The sequence below is a fragment of the Typopeltis vanoorti genome, chromosome 2 (genome assembly GCF_054136105.1).
Source record: "Typopeltis vanoorti isolate ZY-2024b chromosome 2, IOZ_Tvanoo_1.0, whole genome shotgun sequence".
NCBI classification, from domain to species: domain Eukaryota; kingdom Metazoa; phylum Arthropoda; class Arachnida; order Uropygi; family Thelyphonidae; genus Typopeltis; species Typopeltis vanoorti.
Genome location: NC_143550.1, coordinates 171,583,669 through 171,601,926, shown reverse-complemented (window position 1 = coordinate 171,601,926; position 18,258 = coordinate 171,583,669). Strand labels below are relative to the sequence as shown.

Here is an 18,258-nt window from a genome sequence, read left to right as displayed (position 1 = left end):
TTATCCTCAGGATAGTTCACAGAAATAAAGTGCCACTAATATTATCTGAATATATCAGGAAGCTGTAGATATCCTAGCCTTGCAGTAGTAGCCCCTTTTACACTTATTTTAACCTGGATATTCCCCACACTTATAGCTTCGATATTTTAACGAGTGGTGAGTCAGTCATCATGGTCAGATTACACAAATGCATATAATATAAAACATGTTTATTGAATAACTAAAAGAATATATACAATCAATAAGGTTTTAAATCAATACTAAGGTAAATTCTGTCTAAAGTTTCACACTCAACTCTCGTACTTAATATACACAAGTCATGATTACATTTAAGACATCTAATAAATGAGCTTCACAATAATTAAACATGAACTGGTGCTCATCTGGCACAAAACATTTGTTTAACTCCAAAGGCACCTTTAAATTCAATTATCAGTTCTATTACAACGTCCATTGAAGTCACATAACACCAGGATTCTCAGATAGATAGTTAATGAGATTCCTTTGATTGTTCCTGAAAGTTCTTAGGTATCAAAGTTCAGTTTTCTTTTTACTGAGGATCTTAATCTCTTTCACCTCACTATTATCAAACAATATGGGTATGAAAATGATAGTACTTATCTACACTGCTTGGATCACATCAATTCCTTCGTCTGTTTCTTTGTGGTGGAAATTTGCTGGTGCCGTAACCTGTCGCCATGTGGGATTCACCTACACGATACGAATTTTGGCGCTCGTTCCAGCTTCCTAACATCGGCACGTTCTCGCCAATGGCCCGCGCTTTTGTTCTGCCGTAATCTGGTGCTGCATCTAGCCGTGATACGCTTAGGGCGTAGGAACTGCCCACCGTGGGCACAGCACACTGAGAGGTTTCCGGAACAAAAAAACGAGGGAGTTTCCGACCCGCGCTGGCGTATATATTTCCTTTTCCAGTGCCCTCTATTCTGAGTTCGAATCTCACACACCAAAGTCCCTTATTCGTTCCTACTCGGTGACGTCACTCCATTACCTTACGGAGTCGTATGTTCGGGAATGCATACCCCAAACACTTTTCCATGAATTATATAGCTACAGGCGTTACATCGCGAATGTGGCATTTCCGTAACCTTTGACCTTTTGTTAGCAATGTACTCAGAATACTAACTTTCTTGTTTACATAAGACTTATACTATTGCTGAGGTTTTACCATATATTCAAAATTACATTAATTCTATTACATTCTTAGATTGTGGAAAGCCTCAGATTTAATACTTTTTCTTTAATCTTATTCTCTCTAGTTTAGCATGATAATGTTTCTCTACTAAATTTAAATTGACGGCAAAAAGGACAAGTATGTTCCTCCAGTTAGATCCTAATGGGTGATTCTTATTTCAATTAAGTCTCCCATTCATGATCTAACAAGAGGTTATGTAGGAAGGGAGGGTATCTAAGTAGTGTCACAAGAATGTGTGACTGGATATGTGCATAGAAGGAGCTTATCTGTATTGTTATTATTATTTTTAGCTGTTGTAGCCAATGGCTAACTTATGCAAAATTTAGATAATTAAGTTTGATGAAAAGTGTTAAATTATTGCAGCCAACATCTCCGCTTTTAATTTTTTCACTTTAACTTATCTGTATTTCCTATCTGGTATGCTTCAATATAAAAACAACTATGGGATACGAGGGCGGTCTGAAAAGTTCTTTGCCTCAACCATAGATGGCAACACTATTGAAAAGATTTTTTTTTTTTAAATTTGTACACCTGTCATAAGCATCCATGTGAAACTGCAAGTCATTCTGTCAAGTAGTTTGTTTTATACAGCTGTCTGAAGCAAAAGCGTTATCTGTATCCCTTGAAATGGATAAAATTGAGTATCGTGCAGTTATAAAATTCTTTGTAAAATAAGGTTTAATGCCAAAAGAAATTCATTCGAAGTTCATAAAAGTTTATGGGCACTCTTCTCCTTCGTTTCAATAATTAAGAAATGGGCTGCCGAGTTTAAACATGGCCTTACCAGCCTTGAAGATGATCCACGTGAAGGACGCCCAAAAAGTGTAACACCACCAGAAATCATTGATCAGGTGCACGATATGGTACTGGATGACCAATACCATATCGTGTGAGTCAAAGTGCGTGAAATTGCTGAGACTATAGGCATTTCAAAAGAACATGTAGGATATATTTTGCATGAAGAATTGCAAATGAAAAAACTTTGCGCAAGATGGGTGCCATGCTTGCTCACAACAGATCAAAAACACAAAATCTCTGAACAGTGCTTGGAGTGTTTTAAGAAGAATAAAACTGATTTTGTGCATTGATTTATTACTATAGATGAGACTTGGATTCACCATTACACACCAGAATCCAAACAGCAGTCAAAACAGTGGACAGAAGCTGGCTGTTCAGCCAAAGAAGACAAAGTCGGTTCTATCAGCAGGAAAGGTCATGGCATCGGTGTTTTGGGATGCTAAAGTCATTTTGCTTATTAATGGCACTGGAGCATCACTGGAATAAATGTATTAGTCTTAAGGGAGATTATGTTGCAAAATAAAAATAATTTTTAAATTATAAATTTGTTTTTTTTCATTGTTAGGCCGAGAACTTTTCAGACTACCCTCGTATATATCTCTAACAAAACACAGAACAAAAACAAAAATTTAATTAGGATTAAGTGTTACTTGCCAATAAGTGTTTATAAAATGCATTCAAATTCTAATTTAAATCAGTATTAATTATTAACATTTTGAATAACACTAACTGCAGTATTTCAAAAAAATAATAAAATGCCACTCACCCTGTCTTTCTGATAATGTTCAGCTGCTTCATTATTTAGAGGATCATCAAAATTCAAGAGATCCTATAATGCAATATTTTGTAGTAGATTAAAATATATATATACATATGTGGATTTATATAAGGTCTACTTAACACAAACACATATTTTACTTGTATACAGTATTCACCATAGTGAGAGCTGCTACATCAGATTTGATGCTTAGCAATTTCTGATTCCAAAACTCACTACTGCATTGACTAGAGCTTATCAAAGTACAGAAAAAAACTAAGTTATGTAGAACAATTTAGAGCAAACTACTTTTTCATAACAGCTACACAAACTTTTGGCTTCTTGAATTGCTATTTATAATTACTTTTCCTTAAACACACTTTTTTTTAAAATCTCAGAAGGGGTTTTTAATATCCTAAGTCGCTGTCAAACTCAGAATCTTCTCTACTTTGATCTTTGTCTAAAAATCTGTACCTAATCCTTTCTTTTAGAGAAACTTGTGCCATAGTTTTATGAATTATTTACACATAAACACGAGGTAAAGGTAATAATTTATTATAAAGGCCATATATTTCAGTCTGAAAATTACATACCATCTTCAGTTTAAAAAAACAGATGATACAAGGTAGAATGTAAACAATGTCTCTTTGATGTTTCTCCCGGGTGTATACCAAGTTCCTTGTGACTGCTGTCTATAGTACTTCGGACAAACTGGATGCTCAATAGAAAAGAGAATACAAGAACATCAATCATATATTTACCACAGGAAATCTGATAAATCTGGATTGGCTCAACACAGAGCACACACAGACCACAACATTCTTTGGTCTGAAACATATCTACTTCATTGCTGCAGATACAAATTTGAATACAAATTTATTTAAGGAGAATGCTGAAGCCTTGCTTGATTCACCGCTGAACTTCAATACAAATAACTGCCTATCATTATCAAAAATATGGGAAAATATGATTAGAATAATGTATCATTTATTTTTTTTAATATTTTTTTATACTGTTATGATTAATCTTTTCCTCAGAACATAACATTACTGGAAATATAACATTCATGCGGCTCATTCTATTTCAAATAAATCCATTGTTTGCATTCTACCTTGTATCGACTGTTTTTTGCCACTGAAGATTGTCTAATTTTCAGATTGAAATATATGGCCTTTATAATAAATTATTACCTTAAACTTGTGTATATATCTAATCGATCCAATTCATTTGTTGTCTATCACTGTCCTAATCATTGTGAACTTTTTGATTTATTTTTCTTTATATCTTGATTTTCTTCAGGCTAACTTTTCTAACAGCAAAGGCACCTTCCTATGAGATCTTAATGTTCAACCCTGACTGACTTAATTTTTCCAAATGCACTGAATTCACTTTAGCAAATGTTGAAGCATCCATTTTCAACAACCTCACACAAATTCATTTGAGGTTTTGCAGTATAATTCAATGTAATGGAGAGTGGGGCGAGTTAAGAAATTGTGAATGTGTTTTAGGCAAAATTCAATGATCTTTCTGTAGAATGTGTGGACCTCTTTGTGACAATTACTGATTCCATGGAGATCCAAGTTAATAATTCACAACAGTGAAGGAACAAAATAAGACATTTATAGGTGCAAACATTTCACTGGTTTCTTGCTAGCATCTTTCAGAGCACAACTAGTCTGTCCGAGTACACAAGCTCAACAATCGGCTATTAGTGAAAACAATTTAAACTTGTAACAGACATATGAAAAGAACTAAAGACCTAATTAGGTATCATCTATTGTCTGGGGAAAAAATAATATTCTGAATATGTTAAGTTGAAGTGAGTCTTAAAATGATTGGTGAGAACTTCATTTCTGCTGCTGACTCCAGCCATCACTCCAACTTGTAACAGCTTCTCCATGACTTTAGTTTTCTTCAATATAATTGTATGTGAAGAGGTATCTAATGTATGGTCTGCCAGTCCCAACTTACCATAATGAGGCAGTAGGTATAAGGCACTTTATACACTCCTAGATGTGATAGAGAATGGAGTTTGTCCTATTTATCCACACCTTGGAAATAGCCATAAAGGTCAAAAAATTTTTAGCAACAAATTACCATCACATTGCTGTAACATAATTTCTTTCTAAAGTGACTGAGAAATCCTTTAACAGTTCATCAAAAGGTGATATTTCCTATGTCATATTTTTGGACAAATAAAATGGGAAAAGTTTAAAGAAATAAATAGTTGCTCTTTCTACAACATTTCTCATCAGACATTTTGTGTGAAGTGTCTAATCCCTTTGCTCAAACTTCGCAACTGCTGCTGAGACACCATGGGTAAGGAGAATACTATTCTAAAATAACAAGGGAAAAACAAGGAATTACAGTTTTAAGGTAAAGCTTTTTGAAGAATGTCATTACCAAAGGAAGAACTGTGGGTATTTATATCTTTAAAAGTTAATTTACTGCAGAAAACAAAGCGCTGTTTTCTATTATGCTGATGTTATTGAACACAGGATACAAACGTATAACTGAAGACAAAAAGCTTTCCCATAAAAAATTCAGTATTGCAACATTAAAAGGAAGTTTTTCAATTAATTAGCATTTTAATAATCAAAATACTTATACAAAAATTCACTTTCCAAACTCACACATTTGAAAGAAAAAGAATGTGCAACGAAAAATTTTTTAATAACCATTTTCTGCATTACAATTTGAGAATTAAAAATAAATGTAAATCTAACATGAGTTAATAACTAATAATAATAAAATAATATTTGTCCAATATTTTGGACAAATAGCAGTAGAATCTATACCACTGGTTTTTGTTGCTTGATTGATTGCATAGCTGTGAAATTTTAAATTTTTTTAAAAAGAAATTTTGCTTTCAGAGACCATTTCTCATTTATCTTAAACGAAATCTTTACATTTTGATTCTACTGTTTACAAAACCTCTTTGTAAGCAGTGGAATCTATACCACTGGTTTTTGCTGCTTCTGTGTATCCTTTCCATTAAGTTTCTCTGAACTTTCTCCACATTATTTTTGAAATTTTCATAGTTTTAATATTTACTTTCTTTAGTTTGTGCCCCCCCTCCACAAATTTATTTATTATTTAGAATATTAGAACTGTATTTTAGAAAGATTTTTGTCCATGCTATCTAGCTATAATGTTAATTATCAATGCTGTACCCCTGATAGCCATGGACATTGTTATGGTCTTTTCCATAACAATGTCCATTAGCACAAATTCCATCATTGATGACTGATACATGGTCATTGACACAAGTTTCTTAGTTTTGATTATTTGAGGTTTTATGAAAATTCATTCTTTTTTTTAAATATATTAACAGATTATTATCCTGGACTATTACATTAAAAAGGCAACAAATGCCAATAATTAGTGTTTTTTTTTTTTTGAATGGTATGTAGTATGGTATATTGGCATGTTCATTAACAGTGATGTGACATATGGATGCAGTACATTTAGAAATTTGTACATTCAGTTCAGTAATTTTTTATTCCAGTTTCAAAATACATAATTGAAACAGACAGTTACAGGAAAGAAGCATTTGATGAACACTCTGAGTACGACCAATTTCAGCAAGTGAATATAAGGGAGGATTTTCACGAATGATTGCATGACAGCAAGCCCAACCAGAGCTTTGTTGATACTATCTGCTAAAATTGTAGGTCCACTGATGACACTTTGATCTAATAAAATATGCTGTTTGTGGCTGCTTAGGAAATATCATTCAAGAATAAACACAAATAATATGGAAAGAAGTTAGCATATTGTGCTGGATGAGAATTTAATAAGCTAAGCTAACGCCTTTTTATTTCCTTATAGGGAGGCAAAGCCTATTAACCCAATCTAGCTTTTGGAGACTGAGTGGGCAGTTCAATCTGCACAGGTAGCCAATCAGATAGCTGGCCTGTGACTATCACTAATTATATGCTGCTACCGATGAAGTGACCAGCAAGCAAGTGCTGCCATCTCTTAGTACCTGACCTTGACAGAAACCTGACCTTGACAGAATATATTACTGTCTGGATTAATGTGGGTTCTACAGTCAATTTTCTTGAGTTTATGGGATGAAAAACTCAAGTTTCCCGGAGAAAACACCCGCTTGCCCATTCCAGATATTGACTAACTTGGGAACTGGAGTGCCTCCAGTCAGCGAATAGACTTGAATTAAAGTCTTTATTTGGGCAGCCTAGTGCAGAAGATGCAAGTGCATACATATCCCAAAATATAGAAATCCATACTTACACAAGAAATTCCCAAGATACACAATAATACACAATACAGCACTTATGTGCAAACAGCATGCACAAGTTGATGCTCACCCCTAAATACTGCATCATCCCAGTTTCGTCTCTCTGTGAACCAAATCTATATAGTGTTGTGCTTCTTTTCATGTTTGTGGTGTTCCCCCACCCCCCAAATATTATTCACAATGGCCAGCGATAAATCGGCCGTTGAATCAAAACGTGAACCATCTCACAAAAGTACTGTAATTGATACAGAGATGAAATTATGGATAATAAAGAAATATGATGGTGGATGAAACTTATCAGGTATAGCACATGAACTCAGTCTTGCAGTATCAACAATAAATACCATAGTAAAGAATGCCTTTTGTATAAAAGAACATGTTAAAGGAACAGCCAGGATGAAAACAACCATAATAACAAAAAAATGTAAAGGTGCACATTCTTTTGAGGATTATGAGAATACACAATAAGACAAGAAGTTTATTTCAGGGCCTTAAGGGAAAATATCCTGGAGGAACACAGTTGTTTGCATCAAGCAATTGTTGGTTTGCATGTTTTAAAAATCATGCTGGCTTTCATAATGCACATATCTGGTGAGGCTGCTAATGGCGATACTGAAGCAATCAAGAATTTTCCAGAGTGGCTACAATCCATAATTGATGAAGGCACATATTTGTCTGAGCAAATATTCAATATGGATGAAACAGACTTATTATAACAAACATATTATATGTAATATAGCTATTTTTGGTTTTGTATATTTAATTATTTAAATTTAAATAAATTTAATTATAATAAATTTAAATTATCATAAAATTTTATTTACCTGTACATACGAGTACATCAGCAAAGGGGCGAATTGAAATTGACTCGCAGGCGAAATTTTGCCTGCGGGCGAGGGGTTCCCCACCCCTGCCATAGAGGCAAAAACTATGCCAGGACACAAAGCATAGAAAAAAACAGGGTAACATTGTTATTTGGTGGAAAAGCATCCAGAACATGCAAGTTGAAACCACTACTTATTCACAACTCCAAAAGCTCATGAGCATTAAAAACATCACCAAAGCAACATTTCTAGCCTACTCAATCCAACAAGAAATCATAGATGACTCTAGCATTATTTTTAGACTGATTTATTAACCGCTTATTTTAGACAATTCTCTCAGCTATCCTGCTCATTTGGATGATTTCCATCACAATGTAAAAGTTGTCTACCTTCCACCCAATGCTACATCATTAATGCAGATGATGAATCAGGGTGTTAGTGAACTTCAAGGCACACTGTTTGTGGAGAACATTTGTCTCAAACAACTGAAACACTAATTACAAATCCTGAAATAACACTTAGGGAATTCTGCAAATCTTACAATATTTATCATGCAATAAAGAATATTGCAAAATCTTGAGAAGATGTTACTCAAACATGTTTGAAACGAATGTGAAAAAAAAAATCTGTCCGTAATTTGTTCCTGACAACTGAAAGTTTCAAAAAGGACGAAACATTCAAGGAAGTCAGTGAAAAAAATTTTAAAATTTGAGAAACAGTTGGGAATAGAAGTTGATGAACATGAGTTGGGAATAGAATTGCATGATGAACAGTTATCAAAAGCTGTTAAAGTTGCAGATAAAGAAAGACATCGTGAAACCTCAGAATCAGAACTGGAACCAAAAATGTTCATAGCAAAAGTGATGGCTGAAGTATTTCAAGAATTGACTGTTTCTCTTGGTTTGAGAAAATGGATCTAAACACATCCTGTTTTCTTAAAGTGGCTGAAGACACCTTTGCCTGTTATAGAGAAATTTATGAGGAAAAAAAAGAAAGCAAAAATGTAAATATCTCTTGACAGATATTTATGATAACTAGCAACCAACCAACATGCAACAATATGTATCATTTTTTAGTTGATTATTCTTGATTTTCTTCTTTTATCCATAGGATGAATTTGGATTATTAAAAGTCATGAGTTAAAAGGTAACGTACAGTGACAATTTGCTGTTAATATCTTGTGCTGCCAGCACAAAAGTGTGGTCAAATTGCAAAATATATTTAGCATGTTCAGTGTTTAAAAATTCTCCAACTGGATATAGTGTAAAATGAACAGTATGTATTCATTTAAAAATTTTATAGAATTTACAACCGTGTTAAAAAACTTTTTTATTAAATAATCGTCATCATCAAATTCCTGACATGTACCCTCAAGGGGTGTACAGTATAATAAAAACTTTTTTATTATTAATATTTTATTATTAAATAATAAAATATTAATAATAAAAAAAGTTTTTTAACACCGTTGTAAATTCCATAAAATTTTTAAATGAATGCTGATCACCGTGTAACACTGAAAGAAAGGAGTACAGTATGCATCTTTTTTGCAATGTATGTTTGACATGACAAAGTCTATTAAGAAAGGCTGGGGGAAGGGAGAGAGGAATTCGACTTCCGTAAATTACAACTCGTGTAAGGAGTTGCAAAACGGCCCTTACACATGTCGAGGAGTATCTGTATGCAGTGAGTTGTGTGTTATATACTTAATCTGTTGTTCTTATTCCATCATCACCCTATGAAATAAACAATATCAGAAAATTCTTTAGTTTTTCCAATTTTTCCTGCCAATAAAGAATGTGCACTGGCACCTATTATTATTGGAGAATGAATGACTATTATTTGGTTTTTTTTTGGTCAAATTTATTTTAAAACTAAGTTATACCAACTAGTTTCGCCATCTGTGGCTGTTGGCTTCATCAGGGTAAAAGGGTAGTTGTCACGTTACTCTGAGTGTTTCTATGCCTGTTAGCCGTGTTTAATTTTGTGATGTACGCGTTCTTCTGCTTTTATAAATATGCAATTGTATTCAGTTCATTTTATGGTTTTAGTGTAAACAGTTTTTAGCGTTTAAGTGTTCTTATTTTTTTATGCATCTTTTACCCTGATGAAGCCAACAGTCACAGTTGGCGAAACTAGTTGGTATAACTTAGTTTTAAAATAAATTTAACCAAAAAAAACCCCAAATAGTAGTCATTCGTTCTCTTATAGTTCTTGTGGTCAAAAAATAACCTTTTATCATCACCTATTATTATTATTATTTTATTCATTTTTTTGGAGAAAGCACCATCGATGACAGACATTCAAGAAACTACAATAAACAGATGATACGAAAAGTAACCAGACCATCTAAATTAGATTTCTTTTTAAATATATATAATTAATCAATTTCTAGTGCATGCACTGAAGAACTGAGTAAATATTATGATCAGCTGAATAATTCATGACTGGTTTCTGATCAACTTTATTATAAATCTGAGTCATATGCAGATCTCTGATTTGTTTAGCTCTAGCATCAATCTTCTGAAGTACTTTTGCATAAAACCAACAATATCTTGACATTGATTTGTATATCATCATCAAATTCCTAAAATGTATACCCTCAAGGGGTGTACAGGACATGATAGTACTATATGAAAAATTTACATCATTACTAACTTCCTACCCACAATTTTCCTCCAAATCAGTCTGTTACTTGTCAAGACTCCAACATTATCAGATCTTATATATCTATCGTCTAAGGCACTTTTTACCATATCAATCCACCTATATCTTGGAGTTCCTCTGGGTCTTTTTCTTGCCAACCTAACAAGGAACACTGGTTTTGCTAATCTTTCCTCTCGCATTCTGTTTAAGTGACCATACCACCTGAGATTAGCTCTATTAACACATTATTGGATGCTGACAATGTCAAGTTCTTTTCCTAATGTCCTCATTTTCAATATGATATTGCCATTGATGCCATCTGTTCATGCTCCTAATCTTTCTTAGGACTCTCATACGGTCTCTAGTCTTTGGTCAAATGTTTTACTTCTTAACCAGTTCTCAGATCCATAAGTTAAAATTGGCTTGAACACTATATTGAATATAGCTAATTTAGTGTTTTGCCTAATTTCTCTCTTATTCCTTATATATTTATTCAGTTGACTTCCTACCATACCTGCTTTGTTGATTCTGTTGTCTATTTCCATATTCAATTTACCATCTTCACTAAAAATTGTGCCTAAGTAGCTGAAATGTTTTACTTGTTCTATAGGTTTTCCATTCACAATGCAGTTGATATTTTCAATGCATCTGATTTTCAATGTCTTTGTCTTGTTATTGTTGACCTTCATACCACATCTATTACAACAGTTGTTCAATTTAGTCAGGGAACCTTGCAGACTTGTACCAGTTTTTATTTAGAAATATAACACCATATGCATAAAGTAAACAGTTGAGATTAACATGTCCAATTTTGATATTAGGTTCAATACCACTTTCCTTCATAATGTGATCCATATAGATAATGAATAAAACTGGGAATATGTCTGACACCAGATTTAACATTAAACCATCTTCTTGTACTTCTTTCAATTCTAACTGCTGACTTACAACTCAAATAAACACTAAGTATTGCTTGATTTGGTGTCCCATTAACACCATATAACTATAGCATTTTGAATAGCTTTTCTCTTGTCATATGCCTTTTCCAGATCTACAAAATTTAAATACAGATCTTTGTTATATATTCCCATGATTTCTCAACAATTTGTCATAAACTGAAAATCTGATCCTGACAGTCTCTATTTGGCCTGAATCCAGCTTGTTCTTCACCAAGCTTATCTTCAACAATCCTTCTGAACCATTTCTCAAGTATACTTGCGTAAATCTTACCAGGAACACTCAGAAAAGAAATACCTCTGCAATTCTCATTAGTTTTATTTCCTATAATATAGTACCTATTTTTATTTTATTTTTATAATATAGTACCTATATTATAAAAATATAGGTACTATGTGAGCTCTAGTCCAATCATACGAATTCATCCCTCTGTCCAGGCCTTCTGAACTATGCAGTGCAGCCACTGTAAGACTTTTATACCTCAATACTTAAGCATTTCTGGTCGAATATCACAATACTCCTGCTGCCTTTCCACATTTCAGGCCTTTGATGGCTTTTCCTACTTCAAGCATGGATATGTATTCCTGACTGCATGCCTGTTTAGTGTTTTTTTCCCACTGTGTTATCACTGCTTGTTTCATTTAGCAATTTTTCGAAGTAATTGCTCCATACTTCAAGGATATCTTTTTCTCCACTTTTCACTTTTCATGCCACCTTTATCATCTCTAATTCCTTTTACAGCACTCTTTCCTCCATTTCTGAGCTTCTTCAACAACCTCTAGAATATCTTGCCACCTTCTTGATATGTATTTTCTATGTTCTTACCAAAGTCTTCCTATGACTTTTGTTTTAGCTAGTTTTACACAGTGCTTAACTTTCTTACATTTGTCTCTGTATTCTCTAAAAGCACAAGCTGACTTATTTGCCAGGAACTTTAGATATGCTTTCTTTTTTTCCATTCACTGCCTCTTTAGCGTTCTTCGTTCACCATTGAGTTCTGATTTTTCTATCCTTGCAGAGACAACCTCACCACATAAGTGATCCATAAGTTAAAATTGGCTTCAACACTGTATTGAATACAGCTAATTTAGTGTTTTGCCTAATTTCTCTCTTATTCCTTATAAATTTATTCAGTTGACTTCCTACCATCCCAGCTTTGCTTATTTTGTTGCCTATATCCATATTTAATTTGACATCTTCACTAAAAATTGTGTCGAAATAGCTGAAATGCTTATCTTGTTCTACAGGCTCTCAAATTCAGCCCATATTTCAATGTTCCTGCCTATTTTTCCAATGCATCTTTTTATTGCTGACTTTCATAACAATTTTTTATAGCAGTTATTCAATTTAACTAAGAAATCCTGTAGATTTCTACTGGATTTATTTACAAGTATAAAGCTAAAATTAACATATCCAATTTTCATATTACAGCAGACACTCTAATTTTACATTAAACCTTATCTTAAAACCGACTTAAAACTTATACTTGTGTACTGTCAAAATGCACTGTTTACACCAAATAATTCTAGCATCCAGAATAAATTTTCTCTCGACACCTTGTCAACTGCCTTTTCCAGATCTACAAAACTTAAAAGTGAAAATCTGATCTGGATAATTCTTCTTTGACCTGAACTCTGGTTGTTCTTCACTAACTTTCTTTTCCACAATTTTGCTTGGCCTCTTCTCAAGTATGCTGGCATAAATCTTATTCCAAACACTCACACATTGTTTTATTTCCTTTTTTTTTTTAATAAAAGGATATTATGATTGCTCTACTCCAATCATCTGTTGAATTAAGCAGGTTATTTCAGTCACTGTAACAACTTATACCTCAATAATCTGAGCATTTGTGGACAAATGCTCAGGTATTGAGACATATCAACCTTCCCACATTTCAGGTTTTTGATTATTTTTTCCACTTCAAGTATTGATATGTGCTCCAGATTGCATTCCTCTTTAATATTTTCTACCACTGTTCTGTCACTTTTATCTTCAGTTTCCATGTGACCTTTATCACCTGATTCTTTTTACAGTAGTCTTTCCTTCATTTCTACATTTTTCAATAGCCTTCAGAACATTTTGCCAACATTCTGATATTATTATGAAAGGAAATTAGCAATGCAAGCTAAAGAGAACCCCAAACAGTTTCAATATGCTGCAAGTAAAAGAAAAAATGTATACGGCAGAATGATTTTAAGGAATGCCGATGGTAGGGAGGAAACTGAATCAGTCGAAATAGTAGAATTACTAAGCGAACACTTTGCAAGAGTATATCATCCAGGTGGTGATATTGCAGGAATGAGAGAACCAATGGCTTATATGGGAATTGAGGTGAATAGTATATTACAGAACCTTAATGTGAATACGTCTGTGGGATTGGATGGTATACCAGCTCAAATCTTATATGAAGTGGCAAAGGAATTGTCAGTGCCCTTGACAATATTGTTTAAGTCTCAGCTTTGGGATAGTTCCAAGAGGATGGAAAGAGGGGAAAATAGTTCCATTGCATAAAGGAGGGCTCCAAGACTGCAATTGCAAATTACTGACTGATCAGCATATCAGGAGTCGTTGTCAAGGTATTGGAGAAATTAGTCAAGAGCAAAATACAGGAATGGATAGATGGAAATGGAATACTGTATGGGGGGGGCAGCATGGTTTGTAAATTTTATAATACAGTGACGGCTGAACTGGTAAGGGTAATGGGTTTACAGTGATATTGTTGGACTTTGCTAAGGCCTACAGGATCTCATCTCACCTTCCTTTTACCCTCTTTTACCTTGTGGTATCAAGGGTTTATTAATAATCGAACCTCAAACAGTTCACAGGATAAGGTAGTCAATCCTACGCCCCGTGTATCTTATGTCCTGTAGTGCTGAGTTCTCAAGGCCGGTTTGCCTGCTTTGCAGGATGAAAAACCCCAGGATAAACTGGGGAGAAACCCTACTGTCCATGCCCAAGACCGGCTAGGCTATGGTTAAGTTGTTAAGTTTATGCAGCTTCTCACGTCACCGATGGGAATCGAACCTAGGACACTCCTTTCCCAGGCATATGGTTACAGCCACTGGGCTAACAGCACGGACGGCCTACAGGATACCACATGGAATTCTAATCAGTAAACTGCAGCACATGGGGATGAATATAGGATTGGTGAGATGGATAAGAGGGTGATTGATGGAGAGATATCAGAGAGTAGTTTATTCAAGAGTAGAGTCCAAAAAAGGCCTGTGACTAGTAGTATGCTGCAGGGATCTGTTCTTGGGCCACTGCTATTTAACTTGTTCATTAATGATATAGGAAAGGATCTGAGAGGAACTGTTCATTTATTTGCCAATGATGCAAAGTTGGGTAGAGCAACAGTAAATACACATGTCAAAATTTTGCAGGATGATTTGGATAGATTGGCACTGTGCAAAGGAAAACATATGTCAGTTTGAGGTGGCAAAGTGTAAGGTTATGCATTTTGAGGTAAAAAGATTACCGGTTGTAACCACATTGGTAAAACTGTACTCCAGGTAATTGACGAAGTCAGAGATCTGGGAGTGTTGGTGGATGGGGAGTTGAAGTTTAGTTGAACCTTACGAGAACAGGTTGAAGATCTGTGGGTTACAGAAATTGGTTGATAGGCAGAAAAGGGGTGATATGATTGAGACATTCAAATTACTGAGGGGTTTTTACAAGATTAATTGAAAGAAAATTTTTCAGAGGTCTGGTGGTGGGAGAACTAGGGGCCATCCATAGAAACTCAGCAAGAATGTAGTTAGCAAGGGTATTAGAACTAGGTTTTTTACTTGGAAAGTGGTGAATGAGTGAAATAAGCTGACAGAGTCTGTTGTGGGTGCCATGACTGTGAATGAGTTCAAAGAAAAGTATGATAAATACTGTGCGAATGCTGAATAGTTCTTGACATGATGTTTAGGGTCTCCCTCGATGAGTCTAAGGACTCCTTGGAGTTGCCCATAATAATAATAATCCTGCTGTGGGCTTGAATGTTTGTGATTGTCTGTGAAAACACTAGTGGTGGGCAGTAGATGGCGTTGGTGGAGATAGAGAGTTGTAGAGTAGACACCCTCCCTCGATGAGTCTTTGGACTCCCTGGAGGTGTCAAGTAGTAATAATAATAATAATACCAGAGCTTTCCATGGAGTCAGAATCTGATGGAAAGGACTACATATTACCCATGCCAGCTATCATAGCTTTCATTGATTCATTCACATTATCTGCTCTAGAAGTCTCCAAAGTCATTCCAGTCCACATCTCATCCTTCAGAGAATGAAAAATTCCATCTACTGGTTTCCAATATGATCCTTTCAGAAGTTGGCAGGTCTCTATATCACCTCGTTCTCCTGTCTGCTAGTGTCTGTAGTTAACAAATCCCAACTGTCTTCTCTATAATCTACATTCCACAGTCTTCATATTATCTTTAATATTCTCCTTTACATCTGTGCAATCCACATCACCACAGAAACCAGAAAACCAGATTTGCATACCACAATTGAAGCGAGGTCATATCAAGAGGCAAAATGACTTCCTTTACATGTCAATATTCATTTCAACAATGCAATATTATTTGAGTTTTATATGAAGTCTTTGCCTTATGGCTTCTGAAATTCAACTTCCTATCTACTAAAACTCCAAGATCACTAGCTTGATCAGTTACTTTTAGCATAATTCTACCAATATAATTCATCACTGGATATCTCATCATATCAGACTGCATTGCTTAACATTTATTAACATTGAACTGACTGCTATTTTCACATACATTTCCAGCCTATTCAAATCATTCCACAAGTGCCATGTCACACACATTCCTGATTACCCTACTACCTTTGCATCATCATCAGAAAATAACTTACGTCTCCTCTCTAATCCTTCCAAATGTTAGTACTGTAAAGAATGAATAATCCTTGGGAGCACAGGTGTGCTCCCAGGGATCATTCCTTGAATTTCATTCCTTAAATTTTGCAACTCCCTCCCCCATTTTTGATATCTGACAGTTAGTCACCCTCTTATCCAAGATAAGAGTTTATAATTGAGTGAGATCTTACTCAATAAGTATAGAATGTTATATCTGGGCAATAATAATGATCAAGGAAAGGAAGGAGTAACAATAGCATTTAATATCAAACATGAAGATAAACTTGAGTGGAAGGCAATTTCAAGTAGAGTTATGTGGGCAAACATCAAAATGGGGAAATGGACAATGAGACTTTTTTCCCCCTATGGTACCATATAAAGTTTTCCTAAGGAAGAAGTGGAGAAATTTTTTTGAGGCATTGCAGCATGTAGCTGACAAAAAAAGGAAAAAGTGGTCGTTGTTGGAGATCTAAACAGTAGAGTAGAAAATGAATCCCACCAGTGATGTAGAAATGTCTTGGGGAAAACTGAAGAAAAGGACAAGGCTAATAATAATGGTAAGTATCTGCTAAGGATATGGACTAGTCATCACTAACAACATGTTCCAACATAAAGACATGCACAAGTTCAAATGGAGAGAAGACACAAGAAAAGCTTCATTGACCATATCATTGTTGATAGTGATATCTTCATGCAGGATACAAGAGTGTACAGAGGATTTGAAATTGGAAGTGATCATCACTTAGTTTTAAGTAGGATAAAAATTAATATCACATTGAAAAGAATAATATATAAGAAAGTTTTAAACAAAAACCATACTTTGGAGTCTCCATAGAAAACTATAAAGAAAACATTCATCAATTGAGATTCAATTGAGCTAGGATGTATGTGGTGAAGTTGTTTGCAAAGATAGAAAAATAAGAACACCATGGTGAGCATAAGAAGTTAAAAATGCAATTCTGGAAAAGAAGAAAGCATACCAAAATATCCTAGCACATGTTGGGAGATGCCCTAAAAGAATACAGAAAAATACAGAGAAAATGCAAGTGCTAAGCTATGTGTAAAAGGAGCTAAATTCATAGGAAGGCCTTAGTAAGAATATTGAAGATAAATATCAGACAGGTGGGAAAAAATTCTAAAAGGCTATTGAAAAAGCTTAGAAATGAAGGAGAGAATACTGTAAAAGGAATCAAAGATAATAAAGGTGACATGAAAACTGAAGATAAGGATATCCTAGACGTCTGAAGTAATTACTTCGAAAGCTGCTAAACAAAACAAGCAGTGACAGAAGAGTAATATCAAATGGAATGCAAATAGGAATATGTATTAATGTTTGAGGTAGAAAAAGCCATCAAAAATTTGAAATGTAGAAAGGCAGCTAGTGTTTATGATATTTAACTAGAAATACTGAAATATGGGGTATTTCTGGTTAAATATCATCTACCCTAGTAACAGGGAACTATATAATTCAGAACGCCTAGTCAGGTCAAATTCCAGATGATTGAAGTAGAGCTCTCATATCTAGAGAGGCCAAGTGTCTCTCATGTTTCAGGGATGGTTCTTCCAGATTTTGAAAACAGCCCCAGTTTTAAGATGCTAGTTGAATTTTTTTCTTCTTCTTCTTATCTTGAATGAAAATTGCAAAAATGTTCCTATGCTTGTCAGGATGCACTGAAAACAATGTATAAATTATACTGTTCTAGCCGACCAAATTGTATTCTTATTGGTTTAAACCAATATAGAAAATGATGGTACAACATGACAAAATTTCATGCCAGCTGGGGTGTCATCGGGTTAAACAAGGCCCCATTGTTTTTGCCAGGGAACCAGGGCAAACAGTGAAAAGTCAGCTACTGAAATAAATCTGAAAGCACACCCTAACTCAACATCACCAGAGTTAAAGATCGGTACTATCAACATAAGAAGCCTGAAAGGAAAAGAAATGGAG

The 18,258-nt window shown here is 34.5% G+C and overlaps 1 protein-coding gene across 3 annotated transcripts in view; it reads right to left on the bottom strand.

Moving 5' to 3' along the window:
• Positions 1-18,258, bottom strand: part of LOC150109666 (NEDD8-conjugating enzyme UBE2F-like) — a 148,676-nt gene that overhangs the window by 33,191 nt on the left and 97,227 nt on the right. For all 3 annotated transcript variants that reach the window (XM_090409615.1, XM_090409607.1, XM_090409623.1), the window contains one exon: positions 2,778-2,840. In XM_090409615.1, the coding sequence (XP_090265741.1) occupies positions 2,778-2,840 (63 nt within the window). The remainder of the gene's footprint in view (positions 1-2,777; positions 2,841-18,258) is intronic.